This window comes from Urocampus carinirostris, chromosome 5 (assembly GCF_059441175.1).
Source record: "Urocampus carinirostris isolate Australia breed hairy pipefish chromosome 5, RoL_Ucar_1.0, whole genome shotgun sequence".
In the NCBI taxonomy this organism is placed as follows: domain Eukaryota; kingdom Metazoa; phylum Chordata; class Actinopteri; order Syngnathiformes; family Syngnathidae; genus Urocampus; species Urocampus carinirostris.
This window is the reverse complement of record NC_142353.1, coordinates 17,775,593-17,795,613: the sequence shown is the minus strand read 5'-3', so window position 1 is coordinate 17,795,613 and position 20,021 is coordinate 17,775,593. Positions and strand designations below refer to the sequence as shown.

General features: G+C 38.3%; 1 protein-coding gene across 1 annotated transcript; it reads left to right on the top strand.

The window, feature by feature from the left end:
• The first annotated feature begins 698 nt into the window (after nt 1-698).
• ndc80 (NDC80 kinetochore complex component) lies at nt 699-19,868 on the top strand. Its single transcript, XM_088335071.1, has 17 exons — nt 699-865; nt 6,125-6,220; nt 9,211-9,294; nt 10,111-10,237; nt 10,399-10,565; nt 10,953-11,055; nt 11,137-11,226; nt 11,307-11,400; nt 11,556-11,656; nt 11,775-11,919; nt 12,876-13,081; nt 13,193-13,339; nt 13,424-13,513; nt 16,287-16,379; nt 16,473-16,603; nt 17,828-17,930; nt 19,285-19,868. The coding sequence occupies exons 1-17, from the start codon at nt 858-860 to the stop codon at nt 19,420-19,422; spliced, it is 1,923 nt and encodes a 640-aa protein (XP_088191197.1). The 5' UTR covers nt 699-857; the 3' UTR covers nt 19,423-19,868.
• The last annotated feature ends 153 nt before the right edge of the window (nt 19,869-20,021 follow it).

The following is a 20,021-nucleotide window of genomic DNA, read 5'->3' as shown; positions in this document are numbered from 1 at the left end:
TAAACATTGAGGGGCCGGACTGTAGTAAAAACCATACTTAACATGTTCTTAGTTGAATAGAGGATAATTTTTATATTTAATTTTCTTATGTATATATTTTAAGATTTTGTTGGGAAATAACAGGCATGATTGTGTGTTATGGCAAATTTGCTGACTTCAAATATTTTTTCTTTTAACTATTTTATTATTTGAAACGTGAGAATATAATCCATTTATGTTGCTCATTTTCGGTATTTTTTCTCATATTTACAATATAATCCATCCATTATCTGCACTGCTTATCCTCAGTAGGGTCGCGGGGGTGCTGGAGCCCCGAACTGGTTGCCAGCCAGTCGCAGGGCACACAGAGACATAAAATTCACTTGCTCATTCACATCTAGGGACAATTTTGATCGGCCAATCAACCTGACATACATGTTTTTGGGAATGTGGGAGGAATTTATAGTGCCTAGACGAAGCCCACGCAAGCACGGGGAGAACATGCAAACTCCACACAGGTAGTTTTGATCTCATGACCTCAGAACAGTTCAGCACACGTGCTAACCACTGCGCCGCCTATATAATATTGTATTATATGATAAAATACAGTCAAGCAGTGTTTCTCAAACAGTGTACAGCAGAGAATTTCCCAATTTTAACGTGACCTTGCTCAAAAAAGTCGAGGAAACCCTGAAATAGAGGCGAATGATGCAAAATTCCTGCACGAAACTCGACTAGTGCAAATGAAAAACATATCGCCCTTTTTGACCTAACTGACTTTCCGTAGACAATTGACGCTAGAGCGCTGCCATTTTCAATCTTTTTGGCGGTTCTTAAAGCTTCTAGTTTTGTTTGGCCACTTTCAAAAAAGCAGCAAAATGGAGCGGTATGTATTCGATTTAACTTACAATTGCGACTTGAGTATGTTGTTCTAGACATTAGCAAATCTGAAGTCATGTTTTAGCTCTTCCCGATCCATGAAAGGCCTTTCTACTGGTGGTTTGATTCTTTTGCGGACGGTTGTTTTTTTCAATGTTAAACTAGTTCATTTTATGCTACCGTGACAAAAAAATGGTACTTTAGATGCTTGTCTAATTTCCGAATAGTGGAATACTTATTCAACTTCTGCAAGGTCTAGTCTTTTCGAATTAAGGTATCATTTAAGTATGGTAAACAAAAAGGTGTCAAAGTCAAATGGACAGGGGATTATTAAAAATAAGCTAAAGCCGAGGTCCGAACTGATGAATTATTGATTTTTTTTTCTTCTTACATGATTCGTATAAGTTCTATTGCAGTGTCCTCAACCTTAAATCTACCATGGACCGGTTTAACTTTAACAATATTCTAGCCACCTAGACCAATAAAATTAGTAATAATAACAATAACAGTAATAATATTAACAATAATAAGCCTAAAGGCACTGTGTGATCATTAGGATTGCGACTAAGGACTATTGTAAATTGTCCACTATTAAAATGAGGAGTCAATTGAATGGATAATTATTCTTTATTTTTTCTTATTTAGCATGAAGTAGATTTAATTATGCTGCATATGATAATAAGCACAAGAAAATGGGCACAATGAAAAATGCATCTTTTATTGAACTTGCAGATTTGTCTATCTACCCTGGTTATATCCCTGGAGAGGAGTGACCGACCGCAAGACAAACATATACACAAAAACAAACAAAAGTAAAAAGTAGCAAAAACACAGAAAAATTGACCATGGCCAGCCCAAACACCTAAACAAAGTTAGGCACCTCGGCACACAAGTTAGTCATGCTTTTGTCCCTCCTGATGAAACGGGACACAAAAAAGCGGCCATGTCACTCGGGTCAGGGTGACACAACACACTCTTCTGTTCAACAGCGGGGCCGGACAGCTTTAACTGGTTTACCCCTGCTGTATCATACAGGTTCCCTGCCCATCCCTTAGAAGGCGTCCAAACATCCGACTATCCTTTCACATTGCTGATTTGTAAGAAAATTAAAAATAAATTCCCTATCTCAAACCAATTAGGCACTGCTCGGTCCTTGTATAAAGCTATGTCCATTTTTAGGCACGGGCCAATAAAAAAAATATATGTGTGTATATATATATATATATATATATATATGTAACCGCGTTGTACGTGTCCCACCAAAGATCCACATTCACGCTGGACTGGATGATGAGGTTTTTATTATTACAGTTCTGCAAATGGATGAGTCACAACATTAGCTTTTTCTGCTGGGTCTGATCTCTTTGATCTCTACAAGGGGAATTAATATTTAGTAAAACAGAAACAAAACGAAAATAAACCTAAACAGCTTGACAATATCAATCACATTACTATGCATGGTGAGAGATTTGTCAGCTGGGGTTATAAAGTTTAAAATTAACTTATTTTGTGGAGCACCAAAAAGATATGTCTTAACTTTGTAGTACTCTGGTAAAACTGACCAAACCCCACCCCATACCAGCAGATGGCACTGTTGGACTCAGCATTGCAGGACATTTACCAAAAACTATACACATATTTTAGCAGGAATTTCAATAAAATAAAAGTTATTATTAGTAATTTCTAACTTGTGCTACGAATGTTCACTATTCATACCGCTTTATGTGAACAGTACATGTCAGACAACAATATGGTTTGTTAAAACGTCTCAATCTGATCTGTTTTTGATCGGTTTGTGAGTGACAGTTCCTTGCATGGGCAGTTCCTAATAAACATGCGAGTAACCTCTATTTCAGGGTTGTCAAATGTTTTGCCCTGCTCTCTCAAGCACTCAGAGGCAAGGTCAGCTGCTCTGTTTAGTCTCAGCCAGTAGTCATAGGGGTCTTCCTGGTCTTTGGGCAAAGTTGAATAAAAGTCAGCTAAAGGGACAGCAGAGTACTTGGTACAGCTAAAGTATTTCCTGAGAAGACTATAAATCATGTCAGGGCGGGTATAGACGTCTATATTACTGTTTCTAATGCTAAACCTAACTACATCTTTAGCTTTTCCTCTCAAATGTATAAGGATTTCCTCTGCTTGCTCTTCAAGTCTCACATCACTCCTTTTTATAAATGTCCTCATTAGATCTTCCCACTCATGTATTGTTATTGAGTCTGAGCCATCCCCAATAAATGACGGCGGTTCCTTAACCTTTCTCTGCGTAACCACCTGACTCAATCTGTTTGCTACATCTTGTGTGGCAGCAGCGTTAGGAGCTACTATATTATGTGACTGTATATTTGAGAATATGCTATCAGCCAATTTATGTCCTATCTCCTGAATAATATTTGTCATGTGATCAGCTAAACCCTCAGAAATTTCACTCGTGGAATTTGGCGTAGATGTGGGTCTGACCTGAGGTGAAGGTAGGCTAGCATGTTGGTCAGCTGCATTATGGGTGCTCACACTGGAACTTGCCTCTACTCTATGTGTAGCACCACCTGGGGTAGAACTATTATCAGAGGGGATGGGGGTAACCATGCCCCTGCCCCTGCCAAAGTGAATAGGGGTGTCAAATTGTGGAGCTAACACATTGCTCTGATTAAACATGTTTCAAAGATTAACAGAAAAAAATGTAAATAAGTCAAAATCACAAAATAAATCAGCAGCCTTCGTATCACTGTGACACTGCACTGTAATGAGCTAAACAATATCGCTCATGTAACTAAAATTTCAAATACTGTGAGCTCATGTGGCAGGTAGGACAGTCCTCGGTTCGGCGAGTTTGATAGAAGTCACGGGTCACGGCACCAATGTAACCGCGTTGTACGTGTCCCACCAAAGATCCACATTCACGCTGGACTGGATGATGAGGTTTTTATTATTACAGTTCTGCAAATGGATGAGTCACAACATTAGCTTTTTCTGCTGGGTCTGATCTCTTTGATCTCTTTGTAGTACTCTGGTAAAACTGACAACAAAGCATATCAAAGAGCTGTCTTTTCACTTTACAGAAAATACATTTTAGAATATCACAATACATTTATAAATCTTTGCATTTTAACAAGATACTTTTAACAAGAGATCGTATAGTGGATTTTTAACGTTTACAATGAATTCAACATGTTTTTCTTTACTCTGAATTTTAACCAACATCATCCTTTTTTTTAATGTATATGAAAAATAGGAATAAAAACAATAATGAGTATAAAAATGGGTACAATTTACCTGCAAATGGATGAGTCACAACATTAGCTTTTTTCTGCTGGGTCTGATCTCTTTGATCTCTACAAGGGGAATTAATATTTAGTAAAACAGAAACAAAACGAAAATAAACCTAAACAGCTTGACAATATCAATCACATTACTATGCATGGTGAGAGATTTGTCAGCTGCGGTTATAAAGTTTAAAATTAACTTATTTTGTGGAGCACCAAAAAGATATGTCTTACCTTTGTAGTACTCTGGTAAAACTGACCAAACCCCACCCCATACCAGCAGATGGCACTGTTGGACTCAGCATTGCAGGACATTTACCAAAAACTATACACATATTTTAGCAGGAATTTCAATAAAATAAAAGTTATTATTACACCCGTTACATATATATAATCAAGTACATATTTTTATTACCGTAAACAAAGAAACACATTACCTGGAGTAGAACAGTAGGCTTAATAAAACAAATGCGATGTCCATTTTGCAATGTACATTCAGTGGTCAACACAGTCTGTATTAAAAGTACCTAACGTCTCTCAACAGTTTAAAATCGTATGGTTTTAACAACTGACGTTTGTTGTTTGGACTGCATGCATTTAATGTCACGTTTGTCAAGCAGTCTGGTCTTATGCAAAATATATGAGAATAAAATGTACAATGTAGATCATCAAAACCATATTGGCTTGAAAAATAATTGAATTTCACCAAGGCAAATCAGACTCCGTTTTGTACAAAAGTCCGACGTGCTGTTTAAATGTGCATCACCAATCTACCGGCATGATACGCAAGTTCTGTTTTGTAAACTTGGCAAGTAGTCTTTTTATTGGCTGTATTTAGGCTAAATACTCCCCAAATTAAGAAGTTTTGATGCTGCTATTTCTGTATATTTATGAAACTACTCCACACCAATGCTATTGAGCATATGTGATTCTCAGCCGAGATTGTATTCATGTAGAGATGCCCCTCTGTGTTGGAAAAGCGTTTCTGGTGATAATAGTCTACTTTGATTCATTGTCTAACATTTCTATTAACCATTTTTTTCATCAATGTTGTCTAATTGTTGCATCCCAGGTAATCTCAGACTCAAATTATTTGGGGGCTGCCAGAGTTAGGGTCTGGGTGAGTTGGGGCTTTTTCACAAGAAAAGCTCACAACCACACATGTGTACTGATCAATAGAAACAGATTTTTGGAAAAGAAAATTCAAAATGTTTGAAAATATTTAAATGGATTGATTGTCTTTTCTTAGAAAAGATAATGATAGGAACAATACTAACATTTTCGCAGATTTCTATTATTTTAAGAAGCTGATGATGTAATGATTTGATGGCTTGTACTTGCAAAAAATCTTTAAACATATTGGAATAATACATGGCAAATAATTTATACATTTTATTTTTCATAATATTAATATAAGGCGACACGGCAGCTGAGTGGTTAACGTGTTCGCGGCACAGTTCTGAGGTCATGGGTTCAAATCCAGCTACCAGCCTTCCTGTGCAGCGTTTGCATGTTCTCCCCGTGCTTGCGTCGGTTTCCTCCAGGCACTCTGGTTTCCTCCCACATTCTATAAATAGGCGTGTCAGGATAATTGGCCGGTCCAAATTGTTCCTAGGTGTAAATAAGCAAGTGAATTGTATGTGTCCGTGTGCCCTTTAACTGGCTGGAAACTGACTCGGGGTATCCCCTGCCCACTGCCCGAATATAGCTGGGATGGGCTCCAGCAACACTGCGATCCTACTGTGGATAAGCTGTGCAGATAATGGATGCATTATACTAATAAGTATTTACTTACAATTTAACATTTTTATTTTCTTAAAATGTAGCATATTTAGTTACAGTTTTTTAATTACTGAAGTGTGTGATGATGTGTGTGTAAACTGATTTTTGAGGACTCAAGAATTGAACAAACTGATCCATGGTTTTCAATCTGTGTGATGTGCATTTAATGTCATCCTTCAAACTTCTGACGCTCTTTATTTATTTGTATTTGTAACTTTTGCAACCAGTGGAAGAAAGAGCAGACTCAAAAGCAGGCACTCTGAGCTGCCTAAGCGGGCGCAAGACTCCAACAGAATTAGCACAGTGTACACAACTCCTCGCAGGTGAGTTCAAATTTGTTGGGAAAATATTAGGGGCGGACAATATGCTCTTTAAAATATTTTTTGTTTGGGAGTGTTTAATACAAAAATACCGTATTTTCCGCACTATATGGCGCACCATGTTATAAGGCGCACCTTCAATGAATGATATATTTTAAAACTTATGCCATACATAAGACGCACCCCATTATAAGGCGCTATAAGTGCATGCTGGTTTAAGATCAGGTAATTGTGCAATTTTGTAATTGTAATCCTGTGCAGTCCTTCGAGACATTTTTGGGATTAAGGGCTATTTACGGTAAATAAATGTGACGACTTGACTACAGTAGAGAATGTAGTTACTTTATGCAACCTCTAGATGTTGCCACGCTCAAGGGAATGTCAACAAAACATTCAAAAAGGTCAAACTTTATTAACAAACAAGCTTTCCACAACTCCATTCACTCCCAAAATAAATAAACAGCCGTTTTATTATTTTCTCTGAGGTAAAGCATTTTCGTGACACATCTTTAACATCTTTGAACAACATCGACATATCATTTTATTTTTTGTCCATTTAGTCAACACGCAAAGAAAAAAACGTCTGATACTGTTATTTTAAATGAAACGTTAGTGCAATCGCAATAAAGTGACACTCGTAATGTGCAAAAACAACGAGTGCAAAGCAATAACATAATAACTGTAAAATGTAAAACGTAAACACACAAAAGAAAAACAAAGATCACTCTATAAGCTCCTCATCGACGAATCCCTCGAATTCTTCTTCTGCTGTGTTCGAATTGACCATATCTCAGTGAATGGGCCATCCAACACGTCCGGTGTTTTTGTGCCAGCGCTGTTGCCTTCATACGTATAGTTATCGTACTGACACTTCTGCTTGCCGCTCTTTGTTGAACAACCCACTGTTCAAGTGTCTCCTCTAACTCTGGCCATCTTGCTTTATTGCCACGGAAACTTTGTTGAGTTTTCCTTACTTGGCGGAGCTTATCTTCATCCTTTCTCCACTTCCGTACCATCGATTCATTTAAGTTTAACTCTCTCGCTACCGCTCTATTGCCGTGTTGTGCTGCATGACTGATCGCTTTGAGTTTAAACTCGGCGTTGTACGCGTGTCTCTTAACAGGAGCCATTTTCTTATACAAATGCACGTATGAAAGAGAATCTCGCTCTCTCTCTCGCTCTCGCTCTCGCTCTCGCTCTCGCTCTCTCTCGCTCTCTCTCGCTCTCAAACGTGACATTCTGAATAATTCTGCGTTTGTTTAAGGTAAATTGTGCTTTACATCTTCACCAGTCATAACCCTGGATTCAGACAAATACTGTTTTTGTTGAATATGAATTAAGCAGTTTAATGGGGTAGCCATTTTGCCACTTAGTAAACAAATACAACACGAGCCCCGGCAACTACCAATCGTTTAATATTTCCCAGTATGCACAGCGCGAAAAATGGTTTCTCGTAGTTGCGAGACCTTGCGAATTTAATATTGAGCCATATATAAGGCGCACTGTGTTATAAGGCGCATGGTCAGCTTTTGAAAAAAAATAAGACTTTTAGGTGCGTCTTATAGTGCGGAAAATACGGTAATCTTTTTTTTTTTTTTTGCCGTACACAAGAAGCTATAAAGTTGGGGTTTATCCCCCAGCGCATTAAACCCACCAAATTTCACAGAAATCTTTTTGATTTGTTTAAACATTAAAAGTATCTGATCCATCATGGATTAAAATTTAATGTAATATGAGCTGACTTTTAACCATTGAATTTTGACTGCCATCGAATATTTAAAACAATAATACCGTTACTGTAACAGTTCTAGTGTTTTTTTTTCACAAGGATTCAATGTTCTGTGAACCACAGCAAGTTGTCCTGGTCCTGATTCAACTACACTGCCAACACCATGCTTTACTGTTGGCATCATGTTCTTTTTGTCAAATGCTGCACCAGTTTTACACTAGTCGGAACTAGCTGCAGACCTTCAAAAAAGTTCTTTCAACATTCTATAGAATGTTTCTCGGAAAGTCTTGAGGATAATCAAGATACTTTTCGGCAAGTGTGAGAAGACTCTTTGTGTTTTTTTGTGACAGCAGTAGTGATTTTCGCCTGGGAATTCTCCCACGAATGCCATTTTTGGCCTGTGTCTTATTATGGAGTCATAAACACTGACCTTAACTGATGCCTGCAGTTCCTTGGATATTTTTCTAGGTTCTTTGGTAACCTCCTGGATGAACTGTCGATGCGCTCTTAGGGTCATCTTAGTTGATCGACCACTCTTGGGAAGGTGTGCCACGGTTCCCAGTTTTCTCCATTTGTGAATAATGGCTCTGACAGTGGTTGGCTGGAACCCCGCAACCTTGCAAATGGCTTTGTGACCTTTTCCGGGCTGATAGATTTCAAACACCTATTTCTAATTATTTCTGGAATATCTTTGGATCATGGCATGCAAATTGTGTTTTTGAGATTTTGTAGCCTATTTTACTTCGTCCAAAAGATTCAATTTGAGTGATTTCTTGATTCTACACTGGTGGTGGCAATCAACCTAATCTTGTGGCCTGTGGAATTGAACTCAGCTTTCCCAATACTGTTGTTGTTGTTGTTGTTAAGCCACTCAAGGCGCCTAAGGTAATCCTTAGTAGCGCTAGACTCGCTCGTGGGAGGCTCCATAGTTCTCCGAAGGAGAGGGAGCTGCGACTGTCTTGTGCCGCCAGGCCTGTTGGTCACAGTTTCTTTGTGATTTAACAAAGAGGGGAAAATAACGTTTTCACATGGGGCCAGATAGGCCTAGATTTTTTTGTGCCTCAATCGTTAAAATTTGTTTGATCTAAAACCGTCGTGAGTGATTAATATACAAATAAACACAGAATTTAGCAAAGGGGGCAAACTTTCACAGCACTGAGTGTTGTGTTTTTGCTGCCATTTTATGTTGCAAACCAATTTGTAGAAACATTACTTTGAAAAAGTAAGTCACACTTCAACTAAACATCTTTGATTCTTTTCACAGTGAAACGCCAATGATGGGAAAGCTCAGTTTATCCAAACCATTTTTGCCAACATCTGAGCGGCAGTCACGCTTCCTTGGTCAACGGTACGTGAACAATCAAAAGATGGAAATAACAGGTGTCAAGCCAAGAACCAGAGTCATCGCCTGTCCCACCGTATAAATGGAAATTTTGTTGCACATAACTTTCATATATATTCCTTCATAAGCCGACCCTTAAAATTTGCTACTGCTGCTAAGAAACATTAATGCTGAAATGATGAATTTGACTGCTTGGATTTAGCATGTCCCAACAAAAACCCAATGGCGCCGTTCCCCGGGTGGGGGGGCGAGGCCCCGTACTCAGTCGGCGGTTCGCGAGTCACTTCGGCGCCTGGGTTGGTCTTATCCCCAAATCACAGCCACCTCAGTCCCACGCTAATTCCTGGCCCCTCGGTTCCAGTGCGGTTCGGCTGCCTATTGCCGCCGGGTACGCAATACCTTCTCAGCACCTTTAAAGTCCTTGACTGGAAAAATCCTTGGGGAGCCCTAGAATGAGGGTTGATCCATTCTCCTAATAACACTTGATTAGTAAAATTATGGACACAGCGTGTATGACAATGTGTCACTCCTAGAATAATATACGAAAAACTAATTTTCCCTTATTTTGGTGTGTGTGTGACAAATACAAAAAAATAGATACAGTACATAATTAAAGGCCTGTTGCTATTATCGATAGGTCAATTAAATGATCAGTGTTACCGAGTTATTTATCAATTTGTTGTGTGTGTGATTAGAGGCTATAGTGCATTTGTTTCAATGGGTTCCCCCCACACAATCAACAAAGCCCTCTACAGTTGCCTATGGTCATTAAAGGTTTCCGACGCTTGTGATGCGTTTTAACTCTGTTGTTGTTAAACATAGTGGAAGTGGAGCCAGTATGCCACGCTGCAGCTCCATTTATGGTTTTGGAGGAACTGAGAAACTCAAAGATGCACGACCTCTGCATGACAAAGCTTATGTTCAGCAATGCATTCGACAGCTGCATGAGGTATGTATGGGTAGGGACAATGTGTACAGTATTTAAGCCACACATCGTTTAGGCCTATTTTCTCTACAACATTTTTTATTGTACAAGCCTATAGCATCTGGGGATTTTCCAAATATACATTTGATCTAATAATTAAAAGTTTACTTTACTTTTTGATTCAGTTCTTGAGCGAGCACGGCTACAATGTGGCACCCAAGACCCTCCAGTCACCATCCACCAAGGAATTTGTCAAGATTTTTGAGTTCATCTGTTGTGAGCTGGACCCCACCTTCAAAATTCAGGGCTCCAAAGTAGAAGAGGAGATTCCAGCTTTTTTCAAGTCATTGAGGTTATTAATGTCCTACAGCATTTACTTAAAATGCTACTCTAAATGTTTTTATTACAAATGCCATGGTTGTATATGAATAAGATGTTGCCCTCCTACCAATTCATCCATCTGTTTACTTCTTCAGCAATTGTAAAAATAATTCTCCTGTGTATTAACCCCACAAAGATGCTGGCAATTTCCGAGGGGTGTGTTCAACCCTCTACCGGAAAACCCATACATAATTGAGTGCCCATCAATTTGCGGCAATAGTGCCAATTGAAAGACAATCATTAATACAAAACGACACTCCCAGTTCTGATTTTGCATTTGTGAGTTATCTAAATTTGCACCAAAACTTAACTAAATCTAAACTTCTCTTTTTCCTTTTTCGCTCTTTCTTTTATGCAGATATCCATTTGTTCTGTCTAAGTCCTCCATGTATTCAGTGGGCGCTCCCCATACATGGCCTCATGCACTTGGAGCCCTTATGTGGTTAATTGACAATATCAAGGTGACCAACTGACTTTGTTGTGGTAAAAAAAAAGCTTTAAGAAATGGAAGTTCAAATGACATTTCTATTCTTTAACATCAGATCCACAAAAACCTGAGCCAGCAGAATCTGCTCTTCATGGACTTCAGCGAAGACAGCGACAACATTGATGACAATGTCGCTTACAACAAGGTATTTTGAATTCTAGCTGCATTCGATTGGCTCAGTTTTGCAAATGTGTTGATGAGATTTAAAACTTTTTCCTTTTGTAGCTTTTCCTCGACCACACAGCAGCCACATACAAAAAATTCATGCAGGGCAAGGACACCTTTGACGACGAGGATGACGCCTTTATGTCCAAATTGAGTAAGCTCTTTTTAAAGCAATTAAAATAGTTTATCTGCATTTGATCAAGGATTCAATTTACATTTTGCTGCCTTTGTGTTACTGTTTTCTGCGTGCATTTGTTGTGGTACTGTTTGAATATATATGTTAATTTCTTTGTGTTCGCGCTTTCACAGAGAAGATGTACAATTACGATGAAGAGCTTATGGTCGCTAAGGCGAAAAAGCACAGGATGCTGTTGGAAGAGGTTGAGCGACTTGAAAAGGAAAACCAGAAGGTCTTTACCAGGCACAATTATGACATTTATCACTGCAGATTAAGCTTTGTTTTCTTTAAATGTGTGTGTCATCTGTGAGTTTTTGGCAAACAGCCAGCATATCACTTTTGACCGACAGGACCGTCTCGCGGTCAAGAGGATGGACCAGATGATTTTGCAGTCGGACGTTCAGAAGCTTCGTGAATATATTGCCAATCTGGACACATTCCAAGCAAATCTAGGGAAAATGTCCTCTGAACTGGACGATGAGCTGGACTGCGTCGGTAAGCAGAAGAAAGAGTTCAGTCATAAACCTCACTGCTTAAATTGTTGCCCAAAAGTAGCTATTTGCTTACCAATAACACACAGTTTTAATTATTTATTACCGTGAAGTAGTTTTTCCATTCTACAAAGACACGGCAATATTGTGCGAGGAGTGCAAGATCAATACTTTAAACCTTCCAGGCAGACAATTCATTAATATTAAAAATGTGCATATAGTTGAAACAAATTCAAAAGTATTGTTAGATATAGGGTTTGTTCTCTTTTATTGCTAGCAAAAAAGCACGGGTACTCCTGCTTTAGACAAAACACTACTTTTAATAGTGCTTGGAAATATGGCCATCAATTAAAATCTCGATCTCTTTTTTTTTTCAGACCATTTATTTCTTCTGATAAAAGCAGTGTTGTTGTTTTTTTTTTTTTGCTATGGAAAAAAAAGTTATGGATGTATATAAAACTGGTTCTTATTTAAGCAACATAACTGTAACAATCATATTTTGTGCAAAAAAACATAGATATTCATAGGTTGTGACTTAACCACATTTGAGGATTTGTGGCTAGTGTAAAAATGTATTGCTCAGTAAGTATTCTTCCAAATGTGCAAAAGCATTTACCTATCAGTATTTATTTTTAGCATATTAGATTTAATTTTTCAATTACTTGCCTCAATTTCATGATACTGAATAGCAAATGTTTACATATTTGTCATAATTTGATTAATTGCCCAACCCGACCTACCATCATTCAGTATATTTGCATAGTTATTCTCCTCTAATACTGGCCTCGTTGTAGGCTCATCTTGACCTTTTTGTATTAAAAACAACAGTACCAGAACAATGATTTTCAGAAAATGCGACTGTAAATATTTTCTAATAGAAAGTAGTTATTTGGAAAAAAAGTACAAATTGTCCTTTCGATATACAAACATTTCCTTGAGAGTTCAAATGTTGTTCTTCAGGTAGCACTCTAGAGTCTCTGAAGCTTGAGCAAAGTGAGCTGATGAAGATCCTACAGAACCAAAAGTACACCCCGGCCGATGTTGAGAGGATCAACCAAGAAAAGCGGGAACTTCAGCAGGCTGTTGCCAGTCTGGGCAAGTCACTGGAACAAGCTGAGCAGCACAAGTGGAATGAAGAGATTGCGCTGGCTAAAGTCAAAGAGAAGGTATTCCACATTTAGTGTTGAGGGACACTACGTTAGGCAGGATTCTTTACCCATGAAGGTGTAATCTGCAGATTATTTTATTCCAAATATCTTCTCATGTAAACATCCCAGGCTGAGTTGCAGCTAAACGAGTACCACAAGCTTGCCCGCAAACTAAAGCTGATTCCGATGTCTGCGGAGAACGCTGGTAGCCATGATTTTGAACTCAGGCCATTTGAATGTGGACCTGGAAACGTCCACCTCAAACCAGAGACAGAGGTTCTCAATTGGCTTTCTAGCATGTGTTTCATCTAATTTTTATACATTCGCTCACTACTAATTTGCGTGTCCGTCCCATTGTAGAATCATTTGCGAAGGATGATTAACAGCATGGAGGAAGAGCGCAATAAACTGTCAGAGACCATGTTCAGCCTGGAGGAGTCTTGTGAACAGGTGACAAAAACTGAAACATGTGCCCTTCAGCTGATCCCGTATAAGTGTCACGATTGTGCAGTTTGTTGCAGGCATGTATCGGGGTTCTTACGGGTGCTTGAAATGCTTGAAAATGCTTAACATTTTAATGTTGTATTTTTTAGGTTTAAAAAGTAATGGAATTTTCATTGAAGTTCTTGTAAATATTTGAAATTGTTTCTAATGCCATGTTTCTCGGCATTCTGGCTCGATAGACCTTCAAACTGAATCTTTTGGCTCGGCTCATTGTCAAGAGCCAGCTCTTTTGGCACCAAAACGACTCCTCAGATTTAAATAAAAATATATGAACAAAAAATACTCATCAGTGCTATAAAAACATGATAAAATACAAAGAAAATATAATCTGTAAGTGGACACCCTGAACTTGTTCCCAGACAGTTGCAGGGCACAGAGAGATGGACAACTCTTGCTCAGCTACACTTAGACCTGCCAATTAACCTAACATGCATGTCGTTGGAATGTGGGAGGAAAATGGAGTGCCAAGAAAATCGCACGCAGGCATGGGGAAAACATGCAAACTCCATACAGGGAGGGTTCGGCAGATGGAATTGTACCCTGTACCTCCCCACCGTGGCGCTGACCACCCTGCTGCCTATTGTAACCAATTTGGGCACAGATACTCTGAAAAACAATTATATTGCACTTTTCATTGCACTATTGTTAGGATGCATTATTTTTTATTATTATTATAACTTGGGCCAGTTTTTTAAACACGACCTGTAATTATTTTTTGCCTATGTATCCTGATTTTCTTATCTTTTTTATCTTCAAACTCTTTATTAAATATTTTACCCTGGAGTGCCATGTCTAATCTAGTTGCATACAATGTTTTTTAATTTGGATATTAATGACAATAAATAAGATTAAATTCAATTAAAAAAACTAAAATAGGTAAAACAAAAAGCAAAATATCTGCAGTCTCTGAGATTTGAAGATTGAATGCACTCTGCTTTGGTCCCATCGGTATCATTAAAATGAGTCCAAATTTAGTTTGTTTCTGCTTTTAATATATACAGTACTTTTTCTTATTTGTCTTCCGTATTGAACGCCATTATTACGCAGGACCTATAGCTAAGCTGCACACTCATTGTCTAAGCAGAATTGCGGAATTTATGTCAGCATTTACCAGCCCATTGACAGAAAAGGACTGTAGATAATGAATAGGAACACTCAAATAATCACCATGTATGTGTTAGCATCAAGATAGCATCTTTATTTTAATGCTCAAAGTAAAAAAAAAATGCATTTTGACTGGCGCTTTATTTTTCCTTTTTATGGTACTGAAAAAATTAGCTTTTAAACTCCTTAAAAATACTTAAATATTGCCTTGAAAACGGTGTACGAACCATGATGTATGTTCATGACACCAACAAAGGATTATTCAAGGCAATTCGATCGATTCTTGTCTGTTTAAATTTGTTCATACCAGGCATGGACCGATAACCAGCTTATGGATTTAGGGTGGTTTTTAAACGCAAAAGGTCTTTATTTCCTTTCTGCTTTCTGTCATTGGTCATAAATTATATATTTATGTTTTACTTACAGAGCAAATTACCGTAAATTCCGGAATATAGAGCGCACCTGATTATAAGCCGCACCCACCACATTTTGAGAGGAAAACCGATTTTGTACATACACAAGCCGCACCTGTATATAAGCCGCATGCACCCACATTTAAACATGTAACACAAACACAAAATTAACCCAAACCCAACTTCAAGTCCCGCGATTGAAACTAAATGTCCTTCATCAAAGTCCACAGTCCAAAAATCACAGCCGGCAAAATGAACGGAAAATGATACCGGTACTTAAGGTTTGATGCAGACCTGCAGAGTCCGGGTCCCGTTGAAAGTAATCCAAGGAAAACAGTGTGTATTTCCAAAGGTAAGGGTGGGAAAAATATATCAGATGAACACATTTACTAACGCAACTCCTTTTTCTTTAACCAACTTTTTACCCCCTCTTCTTTCCTTGTCTGTCCCTCACCTTTAGCTGTCCCCACTTAAACTCGGCACCCCACGTTTGTTCCGCCCCTCATTTTTTCATTCACCGTGCAAAACATATCAGAATAATTGTCTAAAATAAATACATTACAAAAATATACAGTTGCAAATACATATTATACATGGGTTACACATATTTACAAAGAAAAACGGTACACCGAGAGAGTTTTCAAAGCTTTAATAAAAAAAAATATAGCTTTGACAGAGCAGTTAATGGTAGCAACACTCGAGCGCCGCTAGTGGACGTTAGAAAAATTACATAAATTGGCCGCATCACTGAATAAGCCGCAGGGTTGAAAGTTAGGGGGAAAAGTAGCGGCTTATAGACCGGAATTTACGGTAAATGTGTTTGTACACTTGATCCTTTGCAGATTAAAGTAACAAGCTGGTTGCTTTTAATTAACCGATGTGCTCATCGAATGGCGTAACGAGACTTTTTGCAGTCGCGTTATCCTTCCAAAAAATGTCTCTAAGTAGCACAAAGCCTTTCGAATTGGATTAATTAAACGCCAATAATAATTGATACTAATCATAATAATAAAACTCGATATGAAATTTTTTTCACAAACGTCATTCTGTCAGAATCTGGCGCCGGCCCATGCCTAGTTTATATTTCTGAATGTTATTAAGAACAAAAATGTTGCTTCTTTATGTCAATAAAACTGACGCTCCTAGTACTTAATACATGAAGTGGCAGATAGAGGCAACAAGTGCTTTTCTTTTTGCTTAAGGTGACGGCAAACATACTTGACAAAGAAAATGACTTGAAGCAGCTAAGAGAGCAGATCCGCAAGGTGGATGACCGCTTGGAGGCCAGCCGAAAGGTAGGATGATTCCTTCCACATAAACGTTCTTGCAGCAGTAACACCTCTAATCGATATGTCACTTTACCAACATACTTGTGCTCATGCGTGAAGGAGGCAGAACGAGAGGACATCGAGTGGGCGAAGGAGGTGGAGACGGTGGAGAGCAATTACAATCTTCTGGAGAAGAAAGTAAACTGCGGTCACGAGGATGCAGTGCAGCAGCGTAATGCATTGCAGCAACAGTGAGTGGGTCGCAAATGGTCAAGTAAAGTTGGATTTTTTTTTTTACCTTGCTTTATATTGGATCTTATTGTTTACGATAAAAATATAATAGTTTATACACGGAGCAGGACTCCAGACCCCCGATTAGTATAAATTCTGGACTACAAGCCGCTACTTTCTTGCTACGCTTTAAACACTGCGGCCTTAAATACGGTGCAACATATTGTCTTAATTTTCACGGAAGGAAAACGGGGAGCTGCTCTTTACCACTACTCGTGCGCTCTTATTACAAAACCCCTGCAGTGACGTCTGGGAACATTTATGACCCCTTCCAAGATAGATTAGTTCATGTTTTTGTCAACATTATATAATGCAAAAAGGGAGTTTGGACAGAACAGACGCTCCCTTACTTACGATCATTCAACTTACGCAAAATTGTAGATATGAACATTTTCTTTAGGGATGTCGAAAAATATACAGACATTGCTGTAAGATAGATTTTGAATTGTGTGCACCTTTTTCAGAATACAGGACATTTCTGTAGTGCTTTTTTTCCGCCGCTACCCGCGTGTCGTGGCGCTGTGAGTGGTCACCCAAGATCTACCCCGGAGAAAATATCCGGCTTCTACTTCCTAGTTTGCGTGTAAACATACAGTGCTACGTGTACTGAATCTCCAGCGTGCTCAGAACTTTGAAGTTTTTATTGTTTGATATCTCGTGCATCTTTTTATTATGGTTGGTGTAAAGTGTAAAGAAGAGGCGAGCAGTTTCTTTTGAAATAAAAGTGGAATAAGAAACCTTGATGCGGTTGAGAAAATGGTCGTAACGCTTTTTTTTGGCCCCTTTTTACCACGAAGGAAGACCTCTTGAAGCCCATCTTCCAAAAGTAAACTCAACTTTTATTTTATTAAATGTTTATTTTTTAGGACAAAACAATACAGGTTACTTATACAAGCCTTAATAATACTTGAAGATACAAAATATAGCACTGAAGCAACTTACGGACAAATTCAATTTACGAACAATTTCGTTCGTAAGTAGGGCAGCGTCTGTAATCCGTATTGTCCCTGAAAAAAACAATATTGGTTGATCCCTTATATATAATATAATCTCTTACTGTGCAAGCACAGAGGAAATATTTTGTGCTTGAAGTATCTATCACCTTTAACCGTTGGGTGGGTGAACATTGGAAAAAAATGCTTTTTGTGTACTGACCTTTTTAAATAAATGTTTGTTTTATTGAGGTACCACCTGGTGCTGCTGGAGACTAATGAGCAGAGACGAGTTGTTGCCAACAACCTTGCAAGCGTGTTCACAGCAGCAGCAGACCACCTGTCCGCCACTGAGGTAACTCACTCTCGGCCGTTATTTATTCAAACGGAAAGGTGTTCCCAAATGTAATTTTTATTTTCAATAAGGCACAAAACATTTAATGTTCCGCCCCACAATTCTGCAAATGTGTTGCTAAATATTCCAGTTGCCGGGAAACTCGAGAAAGTCTGTCTCAAAGTTGAACCCATCTAGCTTAGCTGCCATAGAGCTGTAATGTCATTAAAGGAACAAAAACTATCAAAATAGCAAATTCCATTAACACAACATGTGAGGCCAACCCTGAAACAAACAGCGATTGTAGTGAACTGTAGTTTCTCTAGCCCTGGTTTCATGATCACTTATGGTTGCTTGAAATCCTCGAAAATCTTCAAAGCGGCCTGAGAGCACAGGTGCATGCTATACCTCAACAGGGGCATTCTGAAATGTGTGTTAGTGCAAGGATTAAGCATCAATTACGAAATTTATGCAAGAAATTTAGACATTGTTTCCCTGTGGTTAATTATAACAGGAAGAAGTTCCTGCAATTAAAAATGTAAGCTACATATTACCGTCATTTTTACCCAGAACCTATATGGGGAGAGATTTGTCTCAAAAACAAATATATTTGTGATTTACTCAACATCTAAAAATCGTATGTCTTGAAAAATGCACACGGAACATTCAAAATCACACATGTAAACTGCACATGTATTTGTGACCCACAAAAATACACGATTCACACCAGATTTCTTCTTTTAATGGTGCTGGAGAAATGAGAAAATCGGCTCTGAAAGTCGTTGAAAAGTGCTGGAATTTGGTCATGAAAAGGGTGCACGAACCCCGTAAAGCCCAACATAGTGAATATATTTACTGATAAATATGCTAATATCACATGAACCTTGTCTAGATGTTTGTACCCTATTAAACTGCTTTCTTCTTGAGGTAGTGTGGCCGAGCGGTCTAAGGCGCTGGATTAAGGCTCCAGTCTCTTTGGAGGCGTGGGTTAAAATCCCACCGCTGCCAAATATATTTATGATGTATATGGCAGAGATGTTTCTCAATTGAAATATAGTTAAGTAGTTTTTGAGTAAAGAATTATGAAATTCTGTAACCATACACGCTGTCTTATTGGGGCGGCAGTAGCTCAGGAGGTAGAGCACAAGGATATAACATCGTGAACTACCAAAACTTTGCTAAATTCACTCGTAACCTCTTCACTTAATTATCACGTAAAACAATATGTAGACTGACTTGCAAGCATGCTGGTGTTATGACATCAAAGACAAAACAGGCAGTCTTCAAAAAAAACAAGAAACTCCATGGACTATTTCCTAATATTTTTCCTGTTTAAGAATTTTGGATTACTTATAAGTGTGGTGCTGTGCCACAGAAATGTCTGAAGGATTCACTCAGCCACGGACAGGATGGCTACTCAAAGTCTCTGGAGGACGGAGAAAAAGCTGTGGGTGACCTGAAAAGGATGTTGGAGGACTTCAAGATGAAGGTGCAAGCATCCTGCCAAAATTAAAAAATGTTGAATAATTTTGTTCATTTTGTAATAAATAAAGCGTATTTGCGGAGAAGTCGTTTTTGTATTACATTTATGTCGGACTCAACTTACGGAGGCTTATTTATCGTCATGTTTTATTCGAATGTACATTTCTCCTCCAGAGGTTCCTCAGTCTTGCTACACTTCCTTTAAGTGCATTTAGAGGGCAGCACTTACACCCTTCTAAATTCTTGGTTTGCCATGTAATGGATTTGCAAATCTTTACTGAGTTTGGCCTCAGACCTTCTGTGTATAATAAAATAGCATTTTTCTTGCTCGCGTTTCAGATTAAAAGAAACTTTATCACTAGTAAAACATAATTGGCTCATTTAAAATGCTGTATTGGTTGTAAGTAAGTGATTAAGATAAAGGCTAATGTACATACAATGTTTTGTGAGCTCATATTAAAATACTTTCTGAAGCCAGATTGTGATGTTTGTATTCTTTTGTTCAGGGTATGAAAGTAGTTTGCCTCTGTGGTTTACAGTATCGAGTTTTAGGGTTATGAACTGTTTAGGGCTTACTGTGATGTTTGTTGCCTTTGACTTTGGATTTTCTGATATTACTGCCACAATACA